Source organism: Micromys minutus, assembly GCF_963924665.1.
Source record: "Micromys minutus genome assembly, chromosome: 4".
NCBI classification, from domain to species: domain Eukaryota; kingdom Metazoa; phylum Chordata; class Mammalia; order Rodentia; family Muridae; genus Micromys; species Micromys minutus.
Window position 1 is genome coordinate 38,234,128 of NC_137973.1, and position 25,826 is coordinate 38,259,953.

The 25,826-nt window shown below is 37.0% G+C and overlaps 1 protein-coding gene across 2 annotated transcripts in view; it reads right to left on the reverse strand.

Annotated features, from left to right (window-relative positions):
• MAGI3 (membrane associated guanylate kinase, WW and PDZ domain containing 3) overlaps window positions 1-25,826 on the reverse strand; it is a 230,552-nt gene that overhangs the window by 68,885 nt on the left and 135,841 nt on the right. For both annotated transcript variants that reach the window (XM_080915746.1, XM_080915747.1), the window contains exons 3-6: window positions 21,217-21,336; window positions 18,422-18,631; window positions 14,885-15,062; window positions 4,625-4,704 (exon numbers count right to left, since the gene is read on the reverse strand). In XM_080915746.1, coding sequence (XP_080771872.1) covers window positions 4,625-4,704; window positions 14,885-15,062; window positions 18,422-18,631; window positions 21,217-21,336 — 588 coding nt within the window. The remainder of the gene's footprint in view (window positions 1-4,624; window positions 4,705-14,884; window positions 15,063-18,421; window positions 18,632-21,216; window positions 21,337-25,826) is intronic.

The window sequence follows — 25,826 nt, forward strand, 5'->3', positions numbered from 1 at the left end:
AAAAACCAACTAACTCAATTAAAAATGGGATACAGATCTACACAGAGGATTCTCAAAAGAGGAAACTGAAATGGCTGAGAAATATTTAAAGGCATGTTTTAACAGCCTCAGTAATTAGGGAAATGCAAATCAATAGTACTTTGAGCCTTTATCTTACACCTACCAAAATGGCTAAGATCATCCTGAGTAACCCAGATCCAGAAAGACACATTTGATATGTCTTCATTTATGTGTGAATATTAGCTGTTAAATCAATGATAATCAAATCACAATCTATAGAACCAATTAGGCTGGGGGCAGAGAGGTGTTGAAAGACATCCCTAGGAAATGAAAATACAATAGTTTTTGAAGGGTTGGGAAGATGGAGGCATTGGAACAGAAGGATCAGATGAAGAGGAGGAAGAGGGAAACAAGAGCATGAACACAGAAGAGACAGCTACAACTTGGGGCTATTTGAGGGGTTGGACAGAAATATCATTCAGTAGAAGCTTCCTAAAATATACACGTACCTCAAGATGATCTAAATGAAATGCCAAAATAATAGAAGAGACAGAGCCCCAACTGGCCATGTCTTGTCATTAATTAAGCTTCCAGTACCAGGACTGCATTATATTTAAATAAGTTTTAGGCCTAAGGGTCCCAAAAGGAACCCACAAATGAATGACCCAGACTTTTGCTTTACACAAATTGATGGCAAGGCCCGACTCCTTAACATGTTATCTACATAACTAACTGAACATAAAATGCTGAGCTGGTGCCTACACAGAGACCCTTCCCTACATGTGTTAGCATATTTTGATAAAGGAAGGTACTCTGCATGCTACCAAAGGAGAAATGCAAACACCAACTGAGCCATAAATCCTTTGATCTACAATGGTGTCTTGCTTGCAGATATGTTATTGAATGCAGTGGTGGCACAAAGTTTGTATGAGTAAGCAACCTAAAGGCCCACCCTGTGAGATAGAACCTGATTCAAACACAATGCTTGGGTGACCAACAACCTGAGATTAGATAGCCCAGAAACTTAGGGTAAAAACAAATATTACTGTTTTTTCCCTCAGTAATTTAGGTTACATTATTATTATTATTATTATTATTATTATTATTATTATTATTATTATTATTATTATTATTATTATATTTTCTTTACTTAAATTTCAAATGTTATCCTTTTTCCTGGTTTCCCCTCTGGAATCCCCCTGTCCCCTCCCCTCCCCTGTCTCTATGAGAGCGTTCCCCCACCCACACACCCACTCCCTCCCACCTCCCTCCCTTCCCCTATACTGGCACAGAACCAAGAGCCTCTCCTCTCATTGATGTCTGGTAAGGAGGCAATTGAGACGACTCCTAATGACACTGTGCTATAGCTGTAGACCAATATCTTACTCAGCCATCCTCATAGAAGTTTCTCCCTGTAGCAGATGAGGACACAGAAGAGACCCACAACCAAATGTTATGCAAAGAGTGAGAAACCTTGAATACTCAGTCCTAAATGAAATGTCTCCATCAAATCCTTCCCCTCAAAGCTCAGGAAATCCCATGAAAGGAGAACAGAAGAGTTTAAGAGCCAGAGGGGATAGAGAACATGAAGAAGACAAGGCCTGGAAATGAACACGAATGACTCACGTGTGAACTCAGAGTCCGAGGCAGCATGCACAGGGCCTGCACAGGTTTATATCAGAAGGGGTCCTACAGCAGAGAGAAGTGAACATGTGCCCCTTCCCTAGCTCAAAAGCTATCTCAAATTAACAACCACTTGCAAATGAAATTTTATTTTCCTCTGAGAGAAATTCACTAGAGAAACAAGCTTCTCTCTTTGGGGTAGACTGCATACCCAGCAGTAGGTGGCCAACAGAAAACCATCTCAACAGCATCTTTGAAAGTTCCTTGTCTTATAATGTAGCAGAGCTTTTGCATATATGTATGTATGCATGTATGTATGTTGTTGATTCCATTCTATTTTTTTCTTCTCTTTCTCCATACCTTTGCATATAAATTATGGCTTCCAGTTTAGTGTTTTTATGGATTCTTAGGTGTGTAAACAAGTGGTTGGTTCTCTTGTTTCTTATGTCTTCTCTTAAACTCTTTTCCTTACGTTATCTTGATTTGTCAAATTCTGATGTGTTAGCCTTACCTTATTTTATTATGTTATTATCCCTTAGACGCCTTTTTGTTTCTAATGAGAGACAGAAAGGGGATAGTTCTGAATGGGAGGGAATATCAGGAGGAACTAGGAGGAATAAAGAAAGGGGAAAGTGTAATCACGATATATTATGGAAGAAAAGATCTTTTTAATCAAAGGGAAAAAACACAGTACAAAACCCACATAGACACTGACACAAAAGCAGAAACCATAATATATAAGCAAAGACAAATATGTATGATTAAACAAAATGTTCAAACAAAGCAAGATGAGACAGAAAGTCTACAAAATACCACTGAGCTTGTTTTATATTGGCCATCTACTGCTGAGCATAGGACTTATGCTTAGATGCACAGTGAGAAGACTAATTTTTCCTTTGAAAGCAGATGACATTACAACATGGAGATGGTATTACAACATTTAGTAACTTAAGATTTTTGCATTCACTAACTCAATAATATATTTCTAACACTCCCATGTAAGTTATAAATAATCTCTCTTCCCATCCTCGTCCCTACATGATATCTAACCTTTATTGTTTCCCTAGATTTCATTATTTTCTCAAATAGTAAGTAGTGCAACCTCATCATTTGTTTCTTATCTTATTTAACTTTGGACAATGTAAATTCAGTTTGTTCATACATACACACATAATAACTATTAATTTTGTTTTTGAGTATTAGTCCACTGTAGGGTTATATTACATTTTACATATTCATTATCTAGTTAGATTGTTACTTTAGGTATATTTGTTAATAGTTTTTACTATGAATACTTGCCTCTAGGTCTTTGTACACACGTACACACACACACACACACACACACACACACACACACGCACACACACACACACACACACACACACACACACACACACACACACACACACCACACACACTTTTCATTCCTTTTGGGTAGATACTTAGTAATAAAACTGCTAAATCATATGGTGGAACAATTTATATTTACCTTTTTAAGAAACTGACAAACTGTTTTCCAAAGTAGCTGTACCATTTTACAATCTACACATTAATGTGGAAGGGCTACTATTCTATCCATATTTACCCACACTAACTATTTTATACTTTATTTTTGTAGTCATTCCAGAGGGTTTTAAAGCAAAAATATATACATATACATATATGTATATATACTTTTCACTTCTTTATAGGGGATGGGGCAGTGGCTCAGCTATTGAGAGCACTTGCTGCTTTTGCAGAGGACTCAGTTTGGTTCTCAGCATCCACAAGATGGCTCACAACCTTCTATAACTCTAGTTACAGGGAGATCTGTTGCCCTCTTCTGGCCTATGCAGATAATATATACAGGTGGTACACAGATACACCAAACATCCATAGATAATGTTTTTAAAAATTCCTCAAATAGTTATTTAGAATCTTATTGTAATTCCTGTTAAATACATAATGTAAAAATCTGAGACTTTGTCTATTAATTTTTTTCTTATCTCCCTTTCTCAGGGCTCCACAAGTGCTCTACCACTGACCTACAGCACTAGCTCATTTACATATATTTTCAAAGTTTTAGACAGGGTCTCATTCAGTTTCCCAGGCTGCTATTAAATTTTCAATCTTTTTGCTACAACTTCATAAATAGCTAGGATGATAGGCCTGTGCTAACCAGGATTGAGTTACTCATTTTCTTAGTGGCTTATTGAAATGAACATTTAAAAATGTTAAATTAAGTACAGAACATCAATTTTCCTTCTCATCCACTCTGCAGCTTGTACAGAAACTACCATCCCCACACCATCAGTCCATTCCCCAGTATTCACTTCTAAAAGTTTTATGGTTTAGCTTTATGATTAAGCTTTTGATTATCTTAATTTTTGTTTAGGAAATGAGGTACAGATAAGGTTTTCTTGCCCAGGATGCTCTTTTTTATTTTATTTGTATGTTTTGTAGTTCTGGTGACAGACACCGGTGGGTCTTATGTTCATAATGTCAACTTTTTCCAGTACCATGTGTTAAAAATGTTTTCTTTGCCTCAGTGGATTAATTCATGGCAAATTAATTGTAAATCAAGTGACCAGATATGCATCAAACTATTTCTGGACCCTCCATTTTGTTACTTTGATCTGTGTGTCCTTCTGCAAGCCCCGTACTGTCCTAATTTCTGTAGATTTAGAGTAAGTCTTCAAGTTTGGTGACCTAGGCTCTGCACCAAATATAAAGAAGTTGTGCCTAATTTATTGAATATTTAGAATTTTAAAATTTTGACTTTAGGATATACATTTAAAAGCAGCAGAGGTGTTTTTCTTTTTTTAGGGGAGGTTAAAAAACTCCTATAAAATTATATATAATGATAAAATTACTACCATCAGCTAATCATGATTACAATTCACTGCTGCTGCGTATGAATATTATTATTTATTTAGAATTTTGGAAAACTCATTATGTAGGCAAGAAGAATGAGGAAGAATTAAGAGAAAAACCCTAATATGAAAGGTTTCTGCATCTCTACCTCCATCTTCACAGTCTTCAGGGGCTTTGGCTTTCTTGCAGAGACGAGGATCCAACCAGGTGGTTGTCTTCGTATTATGACTGCAGTAGGATAAAGATCTCAATTAGAAATAGTAAAATAAAGAGGGAGAAAAGCATTCCAAAAGCCAAGATCAAAAATAACTAAAGAGCATATGACATTAGAAATTTATCTTCTACAGGCTCCATTTGCATACCATAGACTCAATAATCCTACTGTTCCCAATCCATTGCTTGGAAATTGTCATAAAAGAAAGGTACAAGTTTGAGAATGAAATTTAAAGAACAGGCCAAAAGCCAAATACAGAATGATAAGCTTATTTAAGCAGTCAAAACATTTCAAACAATAGGCACATAGCCACAAACTTCATATTGCTACCTGGCAAAGCCAGACTAAAAATGTTTGCCTGCTGTAGGAGTTCCTTCCTTTCTTTTCTTAAAAAGCACTGCAATCCCTTTTTTTTTTTTTTTTTTTTAAAGTAACTGTCATTTGTATGTACAGTGCTAGAGGCTGAAAATGCAGTGGCAAGTATCAAACAAAGCTTCTGTTCTCACAGAGATTCTTTAAAATAAGATAAAACATAATTTTTAAGGTGGTTGTTTCTGCAATATGCCAGTAAAAGTTATGCCTCTGGTTAAACACCATTCTATAGAACTGCACTTTCATCAACATGCATCACATGAAAGAAACAAACAAAAAAGGTGGACCAGAGCAGAAAGACCATGCCATTGCTCCTTTCTATGGAGTAGGCCAAAATCTGTGATCAAAAAACTATGTGCTTAATTTCATTATAGGCTACAGTAAGTCACCATGCAAGACAGGAATGCTAAAACTTTTAAACTGCAGGGGAAACAATCAGTGATAAAAGTCCCTGAAACAAAGCTGAGGATTACATCTAAGATTGTCCTCTGTCCTCCACTTATACAGCACATATACGGTGCACCTGTACCTACACACATGTACTTGTGCTACATGTATATACACACACATTCACACTTACACATATAATAAAAGTCTCTGAAACAGGCATATTAGAAAAGAAAAAAATTAGAAATAATATAGGAAGGCAATATAATTTCAAGTATTATTAAAGTTCTATGAACATAATGACATGAGAAAGTTCTATTTCCTTGTCCACTTTCAAAAAGAAAAGAATGGTAATAATTTGATGCCCCAGTATAGGGTATGCTGGAGTGGTGGGGTGGAAAGTGGGTAGAGGAGCACTCTCATGCAGGTAAAAGGGAGAGCGGATGTAGGATGGGGGTTGTTTGAAGGATAACTGGGAAGTGGGATATCATTAGAGATGTAAACGAATGGAATGATTAATTAAAAAAAAAAAAAAAAAAGCAGAAGCCATCTCTTGGGTCTTCCTTGCAGTAAGTGACTACTTTCAGGTATGATGCTTGTTGGCAGACCATGGCAGAGATACTTTTTTTGTGTATATACTAAATCATTTGTATAGGAAAACATGAGAGCATTTTAGAAAGTCTGTGTTTTATATCCTTACACAAAGAGAATATCCCTAAGATAAAACCAGTAAAATGGAAGTGATCCTAACTCCTAGATGCCTAGGAGAAAACAAATGGTCAGGGGAAAACAAAAAACAAAAAAAGCTGTGGAAATACTTTTTGTAAACTAAATTTAATTTCTACTTGAGAAAAGCCTGACTTTGAGTGTACCAATGCAAATGTTTCTGCTAAATTAGCAAAAATAGGTCATCTGCTAAGATCTTACCCAGTATTTCCCAGGGTAGAAAACAGTATTCACAAAGGCTATTCCTAAAATGCAAAAGCTAAACCTTCTGGACTTACATTAATATTCTTTTCTCACAGTCACACATTTTAACATAAACAATTAACAGAGATCTGCCACATTAGCTACAGAAACAAACTGTTACCCTATCAGTAAATATTCACCTCGATTGTGTATTTACAAACTCTTTGTTCAGTACATGGTTTGGAAACTTTCTTCCTATTCCATAGGTTGCCTTTTTACTAACTGTTTCATGAAAAAGTTTTTAAGTTTATAACCTCCTTTGTTTTTGTTGCTTTTGTTTCCTATTAGAAAGTCTTTGTGAAATATAATTTCTCCCTGTATTTTCATTTAGTATTTTCAATTCTTGTTGAAAAAATGCATTTATTTTATGTGTATGAGTATGTACCTATATAAATCCACATTCACCACATTCTTGACTAGCACCCAAGGTTTCCAGAGGGCACCAGATCCTCAGGAACTAGAGCTGCAGCTGGCTGTGTGCTGCCTGACATGGATGCTTAGAACTGAACCTGGGTCCTCTAGAAGGTGAGTAAGCACTCTTAACCATGAGCCATCTTGCTTTAGCACTTGTTCCAATTCTTATTATTTATGTTTTAACACATTTAACTATGAAGATTTTTAAAAAATAAATTCTCCTTACATTTTAGGGCCTAGTTATAAACTGTCCTTGAAAATCCCTTCAGTGTTCATACAAGAGTTTATGTGACTTTTCAGCCCAGCAAGAGGGAAGGGTGACCACCATTAAGACTCAGTACCCACCTGCAGATGGCTGAGCCCCCAGAGAATCCTTGCAAGTCCTCTCTCACCTGAGCCCACGGTAAGCCCTAAGTCTGCCACATGCCCTTACCAGCTGTCCTGGGAGGGAACATCTGGTGATCTCCTGAGCAGATAGGGTGGTGAACCGTGGGGTCAGGTCCTCTGTGGCCCAGTGAGAGCTGGGTGACCACCATCAAGACAAAGACCCTGCCTGTAGACAGCTGAGACCCCAGAACAGCCTTGCAAGTGTTCTTCTGCCAGAGCCCACAGGGAGCTTGCCACACACCCTTCAGGCTGTTCCAGGAGGAATAGCCTGGAGCTCCTGGAGGACAGCTAGCAGGGTGCACTCTGGGATCGGGTCTTTTCCAGCTCAATGAGAGGGGCCAGGTAACCACCATCAAGACTCAGGGCCCGCCTGCAGATGGCTGAGCTCCCAGAGAAGTCTTCTAAGAGTTCTCCCACCTGAGCCCACAGAGACAGAATGGAGTCACTGCAATCAGAACTTACTACCTGCCTGCAAAGAGACAAACACCCAGAAGCAATTTCCTTCCTGAGCTTTTGGGATCTCAGAACCATAGGAGAGACAGGCTCCAGTCAGAGACAAGATCACCTATAATCACAGACAACAAGATGGCAAGAGGAAAGCAAAAGAACCTAAGCAATGAAACCAAGACAACTTGGTAACATCAGAACCGAGCTCTCCTACCACTGCAATTAGTGGATTGCCAAACACACCAGAAAAACAAGACTTAGAATTGAAATCATACTTCAGGATGATGATGGAGATCTTTGAGAAGTACATAAATAACTCCCTTAAACAATTACAGGACAACCAGGAGAAATCAATCAAAGAATGACAGGAAAACACAACCAAACAGATGAAGGAATTAAAAACAGAAATAGAAACAATAATGAAAACACAAAAAGAGACAACCCTGGAGATAGAAAACCTAAAAAGGAAATCAGGAGTCACAGATGCAAGCATCACCAACAGAGTACAAGAGATGAAAGAGAGAATTTCAGGGGACAAAGACAACATAGAGAACATACACAAAAGAGTCAGAGAACATGCAAAAACCAAAAAGCTCCTAACACAAAATGTCCATGAGATCCAGTACACAATGAGAAGACCAAACCTAAGGATAATAGGAATAGAAGAGGGCAAGGAATATCAACTAAAAGGCACAGCAAATATCTTCAACAAAAATCATAGAAGAAAACTTTCCCTGCCCTTAAGAAAGAGATGACCATGAACATATAGGAAGCCTAAAGAACTCCAAATAGATTGGACCAGAAAAGAAACTCCTCCCAACGCATAATAGTCAAAACACTGAATATTCGAAACAAAGAAAGAATCCTAAAAGCTGTAAGGAAAAAAAAAAAAGTCACATATAAAGGCAGACCAATCAGAATTACACCAGACTTCTCAACAGAGACTATGAAAGTTAGAAGATCCTGGACAGATATCATACAGACTCTAAGAGAACACAATGCCAGCCCAGATTACTATATCCAGCAAAAACTCTCAATTACCATAGATGGAGAAACCACAATATTCCAGGACAAAACCAAATTTACACAATATCTATCCACAAATCCAGCCCTACAAAGGATGATAGATGGAAAAATCCAACACAAGGAAGGAAACTACACCCAAGGAAAAGCAAAACAGAAAAAAAAATCACACAAGGAATCCAAAAGAAGAAAAGCACACAAACATAAGTCTACCTCTAACAACATAAATAACAGGAAACAACAATCACTATTCCATAATTTCTCTTAACATCAATGGACACAATTCCCAATAAAAAGACATAGACGATCAGACTGGATACATAAACAGGATCTAACATTTTGCTATATATAGGAAACTCATCTCAGAGATAAAGACAGACACTACCTCCAAGTAAAAGGCTAGAAAAAAAAACCTTCCAAGCAAATGGTCCTGGGAAACAAGCTGGAGTAGCTATTCTAAATTCAAATAAAATAGATTTTCAACCAAAAGTTATCAAAAAAAAGATAAGGAAGGACACTTATACTCATCACAGGAAAAATCTATCAAGATGAACTCTCAATCTTGAACATCTATGCCTCAAATACAAGGGCACCCACATTTATAAAAGAAATCCTACTAAAGTTCACCACACACAATAATAGTGGGAGACTTCAACACCCCACTCTCATCAATGGACTGATCATGGAGGCAGAAACTAAACAGAAACACAGCGAAACTAGCAGAGGTTATAGACCAACTGGAATTAACAGACATCTACAGGACATTTCATCCAAAAACAAAAGAATACACTTTCTTCTCAGCATATTATGGTACCTTCTCCAAAACTGACCATATATTCGGTCACAAAACAGGCCTCAACATATACAAGAAGACTGAAATACTCCCATGAATCATACCAGATCACCATGGACTAAGACTTGTCTTTAATAACAACAAAAAGCCCACATACACATGGAAGCTGAACAATGCTCTGCTCAATGATAACATGGTCAAAGAAGAAATAAAGAAATTAAGGATTTTTATTTTTATTTATTTATTTATTTATTTTTAGAATTTAACAAAAACGACACCACTACATACCCAAACTTATGAGATGGAATAAAAGCAGTACTAAGAGGAAAACTCATAGCTGAGTGCTTCTAAAAAGAAACTGGAGAGGGCATATACTAGCAGCTTGACAGCACACCTGAAAGCTTTAGAACAAAAAGAAGCAGATACACCCAAGAGGAGTAGATGGCAGAAAATAATCAAACTCAGAGCAGATATCAAATAGAGACAAAAAGAACTATACAAAGAATCAACAAAACCAAGATCTGTTTTTTGAGAAAATCAACAAGATCAATAAGCCCTTAGCCAGACTAACTAGAGGGCAAAGAGAGAGTATCCAAATTAACAAAATCAGAAATGAGAGGGGAGACATAACAACAAAAACTGAGGAAAATCAAGAAATCATCAGATCCTACTACAAAAGCCTATACTCAACAAAACTAGAAAATCTGGAGGAAATACCAAAGTTAAATGAGGATCAAATAAACCATCTAAACAGTCTCATAACCCCTAAAGACATAGAAACAGTCATCAAAAATCTCCCCCTGCCCCCCCAAAAAGCCCAGGACCAAATGGGTTTAGTGGAGAATTTTATCAGACTTTTATAGAAGACCTAATACCTATACTCCAAACTATTCCACAAAACAGAAACAGAAGGAACACTACCCAACTTGTTCTTTGAAGCCACAATTACACTCATACCTAAAGCACACAAAGACACTACAAAGAAAGAGAACTTCAGACTAATTTCTCTCATGAATATCAATGCAAAAATACTCAATAAAATTCTTACAAACCGAATCTGAGAACATATCAAAACAATCATCCACCTGACCAAGTAGGATTTATCCCAGGGATGCAGGGATGGATCAACATAGGGAAATCCATCAACGTAATCCACCATATAAACAAACTCAAAGAAAAAAAAAAAAAAAAAAACACATGATCCTCTCACTAGATGCTAAGAAAGCATTTGACAAAATTTAACACTCCTTCATGATAAAATTCTTGAAAAGATAAGGAATCCAAAGCCCATATCTTAACATAGTAAAAGCAATATACGCCAAACCAGTAGCCAACATCAAAAAATGGAAACTTGAAGCAATCCCATTAAAATCAGAGACTAGACAAGGCTGCCCACTCTCCCCCTATCTATTCAATATAGTACTGGAAGTCCTGGCCAGAGCAATTAGACTTCAAAAAGAAATCAAAGAGATTCACATTGGAAAGGAGAAGTCAAAATATCACTATTTGCAGAAGATATAATTGTATACTTAAGTGACTCAAAAATTCTACCAGAGAACTTTTACAACTAATAAAAACTTCAGCAAACTGGCTGGTTATAAAATTAACTCAAACAAATCAACCGCCTTCCTCCACTCAGTGTATAAACAGGCTGAGAAAAAAATTAGAAATTTATTTTTTTAATTTTTTAATTTGTGACCCTTCAGAATAGTCACAAAGACCATAATGACAAGAACTTCAAGACTCTGAAGAAGGAAACTGAAGAAGATCTCAAAAGATGGAAATATCTCCCATTTTCATGAATTGGAAAGATCAGCATTGTAAAAGTGGCCATCTGGCCTAAAGCAATCTACAGATTCAATGCAATCCGCATCAAAATTCCAACCCAATTCTTCATAGATTTGGAGAGAGCAATTTGTAAATTCATCTGGAATAACAAAAAACCTAAAATAGCAAAATCTATTCTCAAGAATAAAAACACTTCTGGGGGAATCACCATCCCTGATCTCAAGCTATATTACAAAGCAATTGTGATAAAAACTGCATGGCACTGGTACAGAGATAGGCAGGTAGATCAATGGAACAGAACTGAGGACCCAGAATTGAACTCACACACCTATGATCACTTGATCTTTGACAAAGGTGCTAAAAACACTCAATGGGGAAAAAAAAACAGCCTCTTCAACAAATGGTGTTGGTTCAACTGGTGGTCAGCATGCAGAAGAATGCAAATCGATCCATTCTTATCTCCTTGTACAAAGCTCAAGTCCAAGTGGAACAAAGACCTCCACATAAAACCAGGTACACTGAAACTAATAGAAGAGAAAGTGGGGAAGAGCTTAAAACACATAGGCACAGGAGAAATTTTCCTGAACAGAACACCAATGGCTTATGCTCTAAGATCAAGAATCAACAAATGGAACCTCATGAAATTGCAAATCTTCTATAAGGCTAAGGACACTGTTAAGAAGACAAAACAGCAGCCAACATTTTGGGAAAGGATCTTTTCCAATCCTACATCTGATAGAGGTCTAATATCCATTATATACAAAGAACTCAGGAAGCTAGACTATAGAGAATCATAATCCTATTAAAAATAGAGTACAGAGTAAACAAAGAATTCTCAGCTGAGGAATATTGAAAGGCACCTAAAGAAATGCTCAACATCTCTAGTCATCAGGGAAATCCAAATCAAAACAATCCTGAGATTCTACCTCACACCAGTTAGAATGGCTAAGATCAAAAACTCAGGTGACAACAGATGCTGGCGAGGATATGGAGAAAAAGGAACATTCTTCCACTGTTGGTGGGGTTGTAAGCTAGTACAACCACTCTGGAAATCAGTCTGGCATTTCCTCAAAAAATTGGACATAGTCCTACCTGAAGACCCAGCTATTCCACTCCTGGGCATACACCCCAAAAATGCTCCAAAATATAACAAGGACATATGTTCCACCATGTTTATAGCAGCCTTATTTATAATAGCCAGAAGCTGGAAAGAATCTAGATGTCCATCAACAGATGAATGGATACAGGAAGTGTGGTATATTTACACAGTGGAGTACTTCTCAGCTATTAGAAACAATGACTTCATGAAATTCGTAGGCAAGTGGATGGAACTAGAGACCATCATCCTGAGTGAGGTAACCCGGTCACAAAACAACACACATGGTATGCACTCACTAATAAGTGGATATTAGCCCCAGAAAGCTCTGAATATCCAATACCCAAGAAACAATTAACAGACATTATGAAGTTCAAAAAGAAGGAAGGCCAAAATGGGGATGCCTCAGTCCTTAGAAGTGAGAACAAAAGACTCATGGGAGGAAATGCAAGGTCAAACAGAGGAACAGGGATTGAAGAAAAGATCACTCAGAAGCCACCCCACCTTGGGATCCACCACATATGCAGCCACCAAATACAAGTACTACAGCTGATCCCAAGAAGTACTTACTGGCAGGAACCAGATAGAGATGCCTCCTCAGGGACTATGTTAGAGTCTTATAGATACAGCTGAGCATGCTTACAGCTAAGCATCTGAACTCAGGGACCCTTTCTTTGCTAAAGAAAGTACCTAAGGAGCTGAAAGGGGTTGCAACCTCATTGGAAGAACAACATTATCAACCAAAAAAAAAAAAAAAAAAAAAAAAAAAAAACTTTCAAAACTCTCATGGATTAAAACACCAACCTTTGTGCACATTTTAATAGACCTACTGATCCAGTTGCATATGTAGCTGAAAATAGCAGTGTCTGGCATCAATGTGAGAAGAGGCTTTTGGCCCAGGGAGGGCATGTTTTCCCAATGTAGGGGAATGCCAAGGCAGTGGGATGGAGAAGGTGATCAGGAGGGAGTGCACCTTTGCGAAGGCAAATGGAGAGAGGGGGGATGGGAGCAGGACGGGGGAGGGGGGAAGGGATAACATCTCAAATGTAAATACAGAGTATCTAATAAAAATTTTTTTAAAAAGGGTTTATGTGGTAGTGCAGTTTGTGTACACCTGTCCACTAATGTTTCTGAGAATGTACTATATGTGGTAAAAGACCTTGTTCTAAAACTCTGTCTTTTAAGCACTGGACTCTGACTTGGTGAGAACAAAATGCTCATTCATAAGACTGTCTAAAGAAGCAGACCAAAGTCTTGAGCCTTAATTAATGGCAAAAGGTTTGAGAGGGGGGAAGACGAGAGAGAGACACAAGAGTTACAGAGATAGAGACAAGACGGAGAAAGAAATTCTCCAAGTGTAGCACCCAGACCTCAGTATTTTCAGTTACCTAATTATTACATTCTGTAACTTTATTAATATTCTACTCCTGAACAAATTGTTTTAAAGATTAGACTTTCAGGTACATAGGAATACAAAAAATCTTTTTAATATTGAACTTTAAACAAATTATTTGCACAACATTTTCTAGAGCAAACAACGTTCAGTTTTAGGCTGATTTAATTATGTGATATTCAATACATCTATGAATATTATATTAATACTTTTCCATAAAGAGCCTCCTATTTATAGGCTTCTACTGTACCAATTACTTTAAGAATCCGTGGTATTTTCTACTGTATTTCCTAAATATATTATCTCAACACACCAACTCTAAACTTTCGAACTGAAAACACTTAATTTAGATAATGGTATGCGTCTCTCCATGATAATTATTTTATTGATGATTGGTTTGAGACCGGGTTTCATGATGTAACCTGAACCTTGCCATGTAGACCAGACTGGCCTTGAACTGAGAGAAGTCCTTCTGTCTCTCCTTTCCAAGTATTAGGATTAAAGCTTTGCACTACCACACCTAGCTCTTGATGTAACTTTTGAAAAGCTTATTAAATTGGGAAATCTACCTAAAAAGATTTTTCTTTCTTTTTTCCTCAAGCAAAGAAAAACATCCTTTATTCCTTTCATTTCCATCACCTTATTTCCAAACCATAGGCCAGGAATGGGACACAACTCAGTTGATAAAATACGGACATGAGTTAGGTATGGGGGGGTGCCCTGTATTTTTAGCACTGGCGAGGTGGAACAGAAGCTCACCTGTCAGCCAGATAAGAGTCAATGGTGATCTCCAGTCCCATGAGAGACCCTGTCTCACAAACAAAGTGGACAGAACCTGAGGAATGACATCTGAGGTTGACCTCTGACTCTGACATCCTCCAGAAACCAAATATACTCTATTAGTAGAGGAGGAGGGGAGATGTTATTCAAGGAAGTAACTAGATGAAGAATCAACTCAAATGAAAAATATTTTTAATAAAAGCAACTGAAAGTTTAGAGATATTGTCATGAATAATCAAACTATGGTTCTTTCTCTCTCTCTCTCTCTCTCTCTCTTTTTTTTAACATTTCAGTTTATTCTCTTAGTGACAGGGTATGCTGGAAGAAATACAAACATTTGCTTACTCAATGAAGTAGATCATTCCTGTGTCAGTGTAGGCCATTTCCCAGTTTTTGGGCAGCGGTTCCAGATTCTCATCTCTCATCATATAATTTCTAAAGTCCATGGAGCTGTTTGTTTGGTTATAACTTGGAACTGTCTTCATCCAGCAGTCAGATGACTCAGAATGCATCTCTCTAGTTTCTGTCAAAGTTGGAAACAACAGCATTAAGGGTAAAGTTTGCTGTTTTCTTGAACAAATGCCAAGAGCATACATCAATGCAAATATAACTATAACATTTCAATTAAATACTTTTTTGTGTCTTTATTAACTTTGAAATACATAAAAATACTCAGGTTTCCTCCATTTTCTAATTAAAATGAGTTCAACTCATATGGTACTAGTCTGGAAAGGCAGAAAAAACAAACAAACAAAAACTATCACCAGAATCAATTCAGGAAGAATCTTAACAGCAGCACAGTACTTACACAGACCTTTTATGTGCCAAGCTCTATTTTAAATGCTTAACATCTTAACTCCTAATTTTAATTCTATTATTACTATCATCATTTTATAGATTGAGGAAACCAAGCCACAGAGAGGTTAAGTTTGTCAGGTCACATAGTCATTAAACACAGACCCAGGATTTGAATCTAAGCAGCCTATGCTTTTGACTGCTATGCTAAGCACCTTTATACATTTTAACACAGGCATTTAAATAATAATTTATTTTAAATGTTAAATATAATTCTGGTAAGACTAGAATCCTTTTGGATTCCCAAAGTTTATAACATAGGTAGACAAACTAAAACTTGCTTATTGTCTGGGGAGTCTACAAATAATGCAGTAATACACTTAGAACATGTTCCTAGAACTTAAAAAAATTACATTCTATCATTTTCACAATTTCTACATGCAATGCCTCTGAACTAGAGAATCTAAGGAAAAGTCTCTGATATAGTCATCCCTTGAATAAATCTAGTTACTCAATTTATCAATCTTGCTACCTACTAAGAAATCAAGAGCAATAACAGTTATAATAACAATATTCTGTTCTAGAGGTTATACAAATGTATTCTCTCTTCTCCTCCCCCCATCCAATATTGTGCTATTCACTAATATTTTTGACCACTTCTGACTGTGGGTAACAGAAACTGGAGAAAGTGGAGCTTCAGATTATAGAGGGCTACTGAACTACTCTTTTCTTATCCTGTATCTTATGATGACCCTGTTGATTATTTCATGGATAAAACAATACCAAGTACAAGTACAAAAGAACTATAAAAACTCCCATCATTCAATCAATAGAGCCCATTTACCCTCCACTACTTATTACTACTGAAAAAGTCTATGTTCCTTCCTAAGGCTAACACACCAACTATTAACAATACCCAACTCTTTCCTACCTTCAGTCACTCTCCTTTCTATAAGCACAAATCTTCTCTATTAGATCAGATTTCTCCACATAAAAACATGTCACTTCTCCATTCTTTCAAAAACAAAGTTATCTTTCTCCTCTGACAAGGCTCTCAAGTTTCCCACTCTATGGCAAACCACCTTCAGACAGTTTAGATTTGCTACCTCTATTTCCACTCCTTCATTTCTCTTTGGACCTCACCCTATCAAGGCTTCTGAACTTTCATTAATAAAACTATACTTGCCAAGATCACCAATGATCTACACATAATCAAATCCAATGACTGATTCTCAGCACCTGACATAATTGGTTACTTTCTTCCTTCTATATGTAGTAGCTTCCTGATTGCTATCCCTATTCATATTGCCTATATATCAATAGAGGAGCCAGAATGAGCCCAACTAAAACCTGTCAGATAGTCCTTGTCTCAAAACACAACTGTGACCTCACATCTCAAAGTAAAACTGAATCATTACACTGACTTCTAGAACTATACAACATGTATTCTCCTCCCCTATCATTACTGCCTGACTTTATCTGTCACTAGTGCATTTTTTTTTTACCTTCCATCATTTTGCACAAACCAAGTACAATATATTGGCCCCACCACAACTAACACATCGGCTCCTTTGCTGTTATCTAAATACTCCAGGCATACTACCATTTCAGGAATTTAAATTTACAATTGCTTCTGTTAGGACTATTCTTTTGGATATCTGGACTTTATACATTTTTCCAGTCTTTTCTGACAGTTTATCTAAACCTGCATATCGACTACTACATTCTTTCTACCTCCCCACATGCTTTGCTTAGTATCATCAGATAAAGTATATGTTATTTCTCCATTAATGTCTCTCATCAGAAAGTAACCTCTATGAGAACAGAAGTTTTTGTCTGTTTTGTTCACTACCTTATTCCTGGCATTTAGAACAAATGGCTAGCACTCAGTAGCCCAGCAGATGCTCCATAACTGCTTGTTAAATGAACAAATGAATAACACCCCTAGTTTATTTTCCTTGCAGAATATGTAATAAAGATTTGAAGGCATCCGATGTAGAAGTCAATCTGGAAGTGAGTTACATCTGGAGAAAATGAGTATGACAGACAAAAGCAATACCAACTAAATGATCTGTAATACTTTCTCGACATAACTCCAAATGACTAAACCTTTTAAAACACAATTATCTTGATGCCTAAATATATTGGCTAACTCATTTAACATTAAACATAAGGGTTGAGAAGTTAGACCAAAAGTCAGATCTCACTATCTATAGGGAAAAATAAACAATAATCATATAAGGCAATACGTATATACAATAGGTGATGAGGGAAACTGAAGATGTTTCAGGATCATATACAGATGGGCTACAAATCTAGGGACAGAATCAACATTTACTTCCTTCTATATGCCAGGTACTGTTCTTGGTACAGTGGATACAATAATAAAATTATAAATTTCAAAAAATCCCAGTCTTCATAGAGTTCACATACTTGCATTCCTAAGAGAATGGCCACAATAATAACCCTAACATACACACATCTTTGTGAAGTCTGTTGTGAGGCTTCCCAGTTCTCTCTCAGTTAAATGTAAAGATCTACTGAGAAATTAAAAAAAATATTCAGGGATACTCAGAGCAGATTCTTCGCCCTCACATTTTTATTTTCATTCAGTAAGAAATATGAAAGTTAAGCAAGATACAAAAAAAAAATCAATCTTATTTGCAAATTATCTTTGAGTAGATCCAGAATTTATTTAAATCCTACTGCTAATGAACTTTTCAGATAATTTCTTCTGACATACCTCCAAAGTCTATGTGCTTCAGGTTGAAGGCTGTATTATAAAACCAATTTTGTTTTAATCCTGGGAAGTAGAACTATGCCAGTAAGATTCCCATATCCCAGCATCACAAGTATTTCAGACAACAAGGAAATGAATGCCATATCATTAATGACAGTTTACTATTGATAACTCATGATAGCTTACAAGATGATCCACAGAAATATACACTGTTCCACACACAGTTTCACAGAGAATTAGAATCCTATCACCTGTTCTGCATATAGTTCAAGAAAAATTTCATTATTTCAATTTAAAAATCAAAGCCAATCTAAAACTAATCAGAGGTTGTTAATATGTTTACAAACCCAGGCTTCCACTGCCATTAACAGCTTCTTTGTCCTCATCTTCTTCTTCTTCAGGGAGAGAGCTGTCCATCCTTTCCATCTTGCTGACAGACGTCGTTCGTTTTCTTTGGGATTCTGTGTCAAACTCATTGTCAAAGAGGACCTGATCAACTGGATCGGGCTGGAAAGGACTAGGTTCTGCTGGAGGCTTGGGCGTGCCATAGAAATTTCCTGTGGTGTAAAAAATGATAGCAGCTGAAAGCATGGATGCTGACCTAGACAGCTTAAAGAATGTCTCTGCCATTGACTCAAAGGCAAAAGCATTCTGTATGGACTAACTTTCCATATATTACCTAACATAACTAATACTGTTTGTATTTTAATTTTGTTTTATACCGGTTGCAAATTAGGGGTGAATTTGGAAATATAAAACATAAAATGAACTAATTTTTGTTCTCTTTTTGAGAACAGGATCTTATCTGTAGCTAAGGTTGAATTTCCAAGTGCTGGGATTATAGGCATGTTCTTTTATACTTATTGTAATTATATTTGTGTTTACTTTTCTCCTTAAAACAGATCTACTTCTAAAACCATTATGTTTGTAAACTTATCAAACAAGAGCTCATGTGCTCTGCTGTGAGGAATGAAAATAGACAACTATCCAAAACTACTTCATCAGCTGAGTAAATACACTCTACAAGTCAAAATTTTTTTGATCTAATGCCAGGAGAATGATGAAATAAAATGGAATACTCGAACTATGGAATACTGTAAGAATTAAATGTAATGAATTCAGATAAATGTAGGATAGTAATAACAAGTAGTCTAAAAGCTATAGTAATATGCAAAAACAATAAAAAATGAAATGAGACAAATAAAATGAGATCATATAAATAATATGCACAAAAGACACAATATACATGTTTGTAAGAACATATATAAACAAAATATGAGTACTAAGTAAATAAGAAAGGTTAAATATAAGAGGTAAGCTATTTGAACAAAAGTGAGAGCAACATAGACTAAAACTGGAGCTGCACAGAGACAAGTGTGGCCCCTGTACAAGGATGACATGCAAACTCATGAAGCAGGCCATGGTTTTACTGGACTTGGGGTTTTTTATTTATTCTTAATTTTTACTTTTGGGGGGATATCACAGGGTAAAAGGGCACACACAGATGGACTGGAAAATGAGTGTGCTTGGGTGCATGATTTCCACAGATGTTCCCATAAAAATGTTATTTGTAAAAAAGAGAAAACAAATTAGCTTGTCCATTCCTCTGATATGTCTTCACATGGCAAAAATGATATTCCTACTGTTTTTCTTTAAATTTCTTCTTATGTTCCCTTCACAGCATCTCAGTTTATACTTAATTTAATTTTCACTGCCTTCCCTACTAAAAATACAGAATTTATTAAAGCAATAGCATTTTGATCTTGTTAACTACAATATTCCTGGGTCTCTTACAAGACTTGGCACATAGTACAACTTGCCAAGTGGTTGCTGAATAAATAAAACATCATCAAAACAAATTTTAAATGAATGGATGATTCATGTGAGCTGAAGCTAGAAAAAGTGGGTCAAAGTTTACAGCCAACCAGGAAGGAATCTCATCGTCTGAATAAGAAAGGACTGTGATCAGAAGTATCAGAGCTGATCCTGAGAAGCCCAGCATTGAAGCAAGGGTCAAGACAGAACTAACAAAGCCAAGACACTGGAGGAAGGCAAGGGGGTGGGGAGGCCAACTGCAATAGTATGATGAGCTTGATAAAGGACCTACGATGTTATAATGAACTCAGTAAAGGACCTACAGGGCAGCAGTGAGCGGAATACTGTGGAAGTGGCTACCAGGATGAAATTACCACATGTGAAACTGAAGTAAAACAAACATGTGCACACATATTCACAAGCATGCATGCAAATAAGATACATTCAAGGGTATTTACTGACTATCATCTCTTACACTAGTAAAGACTACATAAAGAATGGCATTATCATTAGCACATAGAAGTTGTGAAAAGCATACTTATAAAAGCAGAACAAATGTGATGAAAAAGTCTAAGGTGCTACAGGAGTGGATAAGCTTGCCAAAAAAGGTGTGTTAATTTTTTTTTTAAAGTACACAACATGAAATCATTTAAGAGTCGAAACTGATCTCAAGTTTGTACTTCAGGAAAATCAATTATTGGTGCTAACCCTCAATCTATACTTTCTTTTCTGTAAAATTTTAAGGTACACAGATGCTGGACTTTTAGACTTCCAGCCATGGACAGAGGGCCATCAACAAGCACTGGTTGGGTTCAGATGATGATGGTGAATTGCTTTGAAATATGTAAACTTGCCAGTTTGGTTAACTTTTAGTTTATTGTTCATAATGAACTTTTTAATGCGATATAATGCTTTTGGTTATTGTCTAATTCCATCCAGTTGGTAAATTGAAAATTTCCTAATCAAAATAAAATCAAGTTTTGAAATAATGTTTTAAGACTTATTTTTCTTTTATGCATACAGTTATTTTGCCTCATGAATGTCTGTGTACCATATGTGTTCAGTGCCCACAGAGGCCCAAAGAGGGCACTGGATCCCCTTTAGCTGTAGTTTAAGACAGTAGTTAGTTGTCATGCAAATACTGAAAATGAAAAAAAAAAAAAAAAAAAAAAAAAAAAAGTCTTTTGGAGGAGTAGCCAGTGTTCTTAACTGTTAACCTATCTCCCTAGTTCTCCAAGTAACTTTTTAAAAATTGTACTTACTGATGAAATTCCCTCTGAAAAGATTCTGGTTATCTGAGAGGTAGTTTTAATGTTTGGGGACATACCATCATACGTTCCACTTTCTAACAATGCTCCGCTTTCTTCCAGTGCCTTGAATTGTTCAACGGAAATGAAATTATAGTCCACCCCTGGAACTTCCCCATCCCTGGGAGCCCTTGTTGTGCCTAAGGAGAAAAGAAAGAAAGAGTTGTAAAATACTTTTTAAAAGACAAATACTCAGAGTGCTATAAAGTTCAGTCTAAGAAGACTACATAGAAAACAAAACTTATTTAATACATGGTATCTGATGTATTAAAGTATCATACTAACTATATAAGAAAATATATTTATTTATTTTTTTTAACAACTTTATTTTACAAAACAAAGATAAATGCACAGATTTTAAGCATTGTTTCCATAAAATTATACAATACATTGTTGTTAGTACATTTTTTCAGATTTTAAAATAATTTTTACATAAAACTGTATGAATATATTTTTTAGTCAGTACTTGATATTTTTAAAGGTTTTTGATAGATGCATTGAAAACTTAATAGTTACAATGAGCATAAAGTACATGTAAAACAAAATGTAACATGAAAATAGTCAAAGTTTTCTTGTTGTACAAAGATTTTTTTTGTTTTGTTTTATTTTGTTTTCTTTATTTCTTGGACTTCATACAGTCTGTGAGTTGTTTCTGGGGCAGTGCGAGCCTCTGGGGTTAGCATCCCACTATCAGTGACTGCATCTTATGTCTGTTCTTTTGTGACTGGGTTATCTCACTCAGAATGATATTCTCTAGATGCAGCCATTTTCTTAAGAATTTGGTCAAGTCATTGTTTCTGGTGGCTGAGTAGTATTCCATTGTGTATATGTACCACAATTTTTGTATCCATTCATCTTCTGAAGAACATCTGGGTTCTTTCCAGCTTCTGGCTATTATAAATAGAGCTGCTATGAACATTGTGGTGCATATATCTTTGTTGTGTACTAAGGTGTCTCTGGGGTATATGCCCAGAAGTGGAATAGCTGGGTCTTCAGGTAGTATTATGTCCAATTTTCTGAGGTATCGCCAGACTGATTTTCAGAGTGGTTGTATTCGTTTGCAACCCCACCAACAGTGGAGAAGGGTTACCCTTTCTCTGCAACCTCACCAGCATCTGTTGTCATCTGAGTTTTGGATCTTGGCCAATCTGACTGGTGTGAGGTGGAATCTCAGGGTTGTTTTGATTTGCATTTCCCTGATGGCTAAGGATGTCTAGCACTTCCTCAGATATTTCTCAGCCATTCGATATTCCTCAACTGAGAATGTTTTGTTTAGCTCTGTACCCCATTTTTTAATAGGGTTATTTGATTTTCTGGTGTCTAGCTTTTTGAGTTCTTTGTATACCTTAGATATTAGGCCTCTATCTGATGTGGAGTTGGTAAAGATCTTTTCCCATTCTGTTGGCTGCCGTTTTGTCTTCTTGACAATGTCCTTAGCCTTACAGAAACTTTGCAATCTCATTAAGTCCCATTTGTTAATCTTTGACCTTAGAGCTTGAGCCATTGGTGTTTTGTTCAGAAAAATTTCTCCTGTGCCTATGTGTTCTAAGGTTTTCCCTACTTTCTCCTCTAATAGTTTCAGTGTATCTGGTTTAATGTGGAGATCTTTGATCCACTTTACTTGAGCTTTGTACAAGGAGATAAGAAAGGGTCTATTTTCATTCTTTTGCATGTTGAATGCCAGTTGGACCAGCACCATTTGTTGAATAGGCTGTCCTTTTTCCACTGAATGTTTACAGCTCCTTTGTCAAAAATCAGGTGACCATATATGTGAGGGCTCATTTCTGGATCTTCTATTCTATTCCATTGATCCACATGCCTGTTTCTGTACCAGTACCATGCAGTTTTCAGCACAATTGAAGAAAATATATTTAAATAAAATAGTAATAAAATTCAAATCTATAAAAACCCTACAGTAGGTTTAGTGCTAATAAAGAACTTCCAGGCATACAGGTTTTGTTAAAAAGATTTTATTTTTAAACTTGTGTGTGTGTGTGTGTGTGTGTGTGTGTGTGTGTGTGTGTATGAAAGAGAGTTAGGAAGAATGTGTGCACATGCACACGTGCATGTGTAGGTATCCACAGTAGCTAAAGGAAGGGGTTGAAACCCCTGGAGCTGCAGTTTCAGGTGGTTGTAAGCTGCCTATTGTAGGTGCTAATCAAACTTGGGTATTCTGCAAGAGCAGTACCTTCTCTTCACCTCTAAACTATTTATTTCTCCAGCACCACAATAATTACTTTAAAATTCCAATATCATTACTTAACTCCAGAAGAAAAAACAAATTCACCAGGAACAGACTTTACCAGCCTTCCCAACTTATCAGGACATAAATGACAAAGATTTTATCTATTTATGGCATATATATTTTTGGGTGGAGAGAAATAGGGCTTCACTATATCTCCGGGGCTAGCTATGTAAACCAGGGTAGCCTCAAACTTACTTCTTTTTAAAATGACTAAAACGTGAAAAATGACCCACAAAGATGATGATGATGATAATAATGATGATGATAAAATAATAGGCTGAAAAAATTAATGGCTACACCAACATTTTGTACAGTGATTTATTGAATATAGCATTTGTTTTAGAGCCTAGAGGATACAAATGTTACAACATATAACTTCCTCTTTTAGTATATTTATTTACTTTTTAATAATCATTCCATTTGTTTACATCTGAAATGATATCCCACTTCCTGGTTACCCCTCCACAAGCCCCCCATTCCACATCTGTCCTCCCCTTTGCCTGTATGAGAGTGCTCCCCAACTCACCCACACTCTCCCACCCCATCATTCCAGCATCTCCCTACGCTGAGGCATCAAGCCTCCCCTGAATCAAGGGCCTCCCATCCCACTACTGTCAGGCAAGGCTATCCTCTGCTACATATGTATCTGGAGCCAAGGATTCCTCCAGGTACACTCCTTGGTTGATGGTCTAGACTCTAGAAGAACTGGTGGCCAGGCCAGCCTATGTGGTTCTTCCAATCCCCCTCCACAACTCTAGTCCTTCCACCAGCTCCCCCACCAGGTTCCCTGATCTCCCTCTGGTGGTTGGTTCCAAGCATCTACATCTGCACTGGACAGCTGCTGGCTTGACTTCCTCAGGAACCACTACACTAAGTTCCAGTCAGCAAGCACCTCTTGATCACAGCAACAGTGTTGTGTTTGGTATTTGCAGACATAAAGGATCTCCAGGTGGGGCAGTCCCTGGTTAGCCCTTCCTTCAGTCTCTGTTCCATGTTTTGTCCCCGCCTTTCCTTTGGGCAGAAACATTTCTGGGTTATAAACTTTGAGACAGGTGGGTATCCCCATCCTTCAACTGGGGGGTCATGCCTATCTGTTGAAGAAGATCTCTACAGGATCTATCTCCCCCTTCTCTGTACACTTCAGCTACAGTCATCCCACTGAGTCCTGGGAGCCTCAGATTTCCCTGGTGTCTGGGACCCTCCGGTGGCTATACCCAGTTCCTCATCTCCCCTGCTACATATTTTTGTTTGATTTCCTGGCCCTCTGTACATCTCTCACATTTCCTCCAGATCCTGATGCTGACACTCTTATTTCTTCCACCTCCTTTTACTTTTCCCAGTCCCCCTTTCCCTCCACCTCCCACAACTGTCCCCCCTCAATGCAGGACTGAAACATCCACACCCTGGTCTTCTTTCCTTCTATGTTCTATATGTTCTGTAGGTTATATTATGGGCATTGTGGACTTTAGGGCTAATATCCCCTTATGAGTGAGTGAGTACATACCAAGTGTGTTCTTTTGTGACTGGGTTACCTCACTCAGGATATTTTCTAGTTCCATTCATTTGCCTGAGAATTGAAGTCATTGTTTTTAATCTGTGTGTAGTACTCCATTGTGTAAATGTACCACATTTTCTGTATCCACTCTTCTGTCAAAGGACATTTGGGTTCTTTCCAGCTTCTGGCTATTACAAATAAGGCTGCTATGAACATAGTAGAACATGTGTCCTTGTTATATGTTGGAGTATCTTTTGGGTATATGCCCAGGAGTAGTATAGCTGGGTCCTCAGGTAGAACTATTTCCAATTTTCTCAGAAACTTCCAGACTGATTTCTAAAGTGGTTGTACCAGCTTCCAGTCTCACCAGTAACGGAGTTGTGCTCCTTTCTCCACATCCTCACCAAGATCTGCTGTCTCTTGTATTGTTTATCTTAGCCATTCCCTGATGACTAAGGATGTTGAACATTTCTTTAAGTGCTTCTCAGCCATTCAAAATTCCTCAGTTGAGAATTCTCTATTTGGCTCTGTACTCCACTTTTTAATAGAGTTATTTGGTTCTCTGCAGTCTGTCTTCTTGAGTTCTTTGTATATTTTGGATATTAGCCCTCTATCAGATGTAGGGTTAGTAAAGATCTTTTCCCAATCTGTGGGTTGTTGTTTTTGTCCTATTGAAAGCATCCTTTGCTTTCAGAAGCTTTTCAATTTTATGAGGTCCTATTTGTCTATTGTTGCTTTTAAAGCCTAAGCCATTAATGTTCTGTTCAGGAAGGTTTCCCCTGTGCCTAAGTATTCGAGGCTCTTCCCCACTTTTTTGTCTATTAGATTTAGCATATCTGGTTTTATGTGGAGGTCCTTGATCCACTGGGACTTGAGCTTTGTATAAGAAG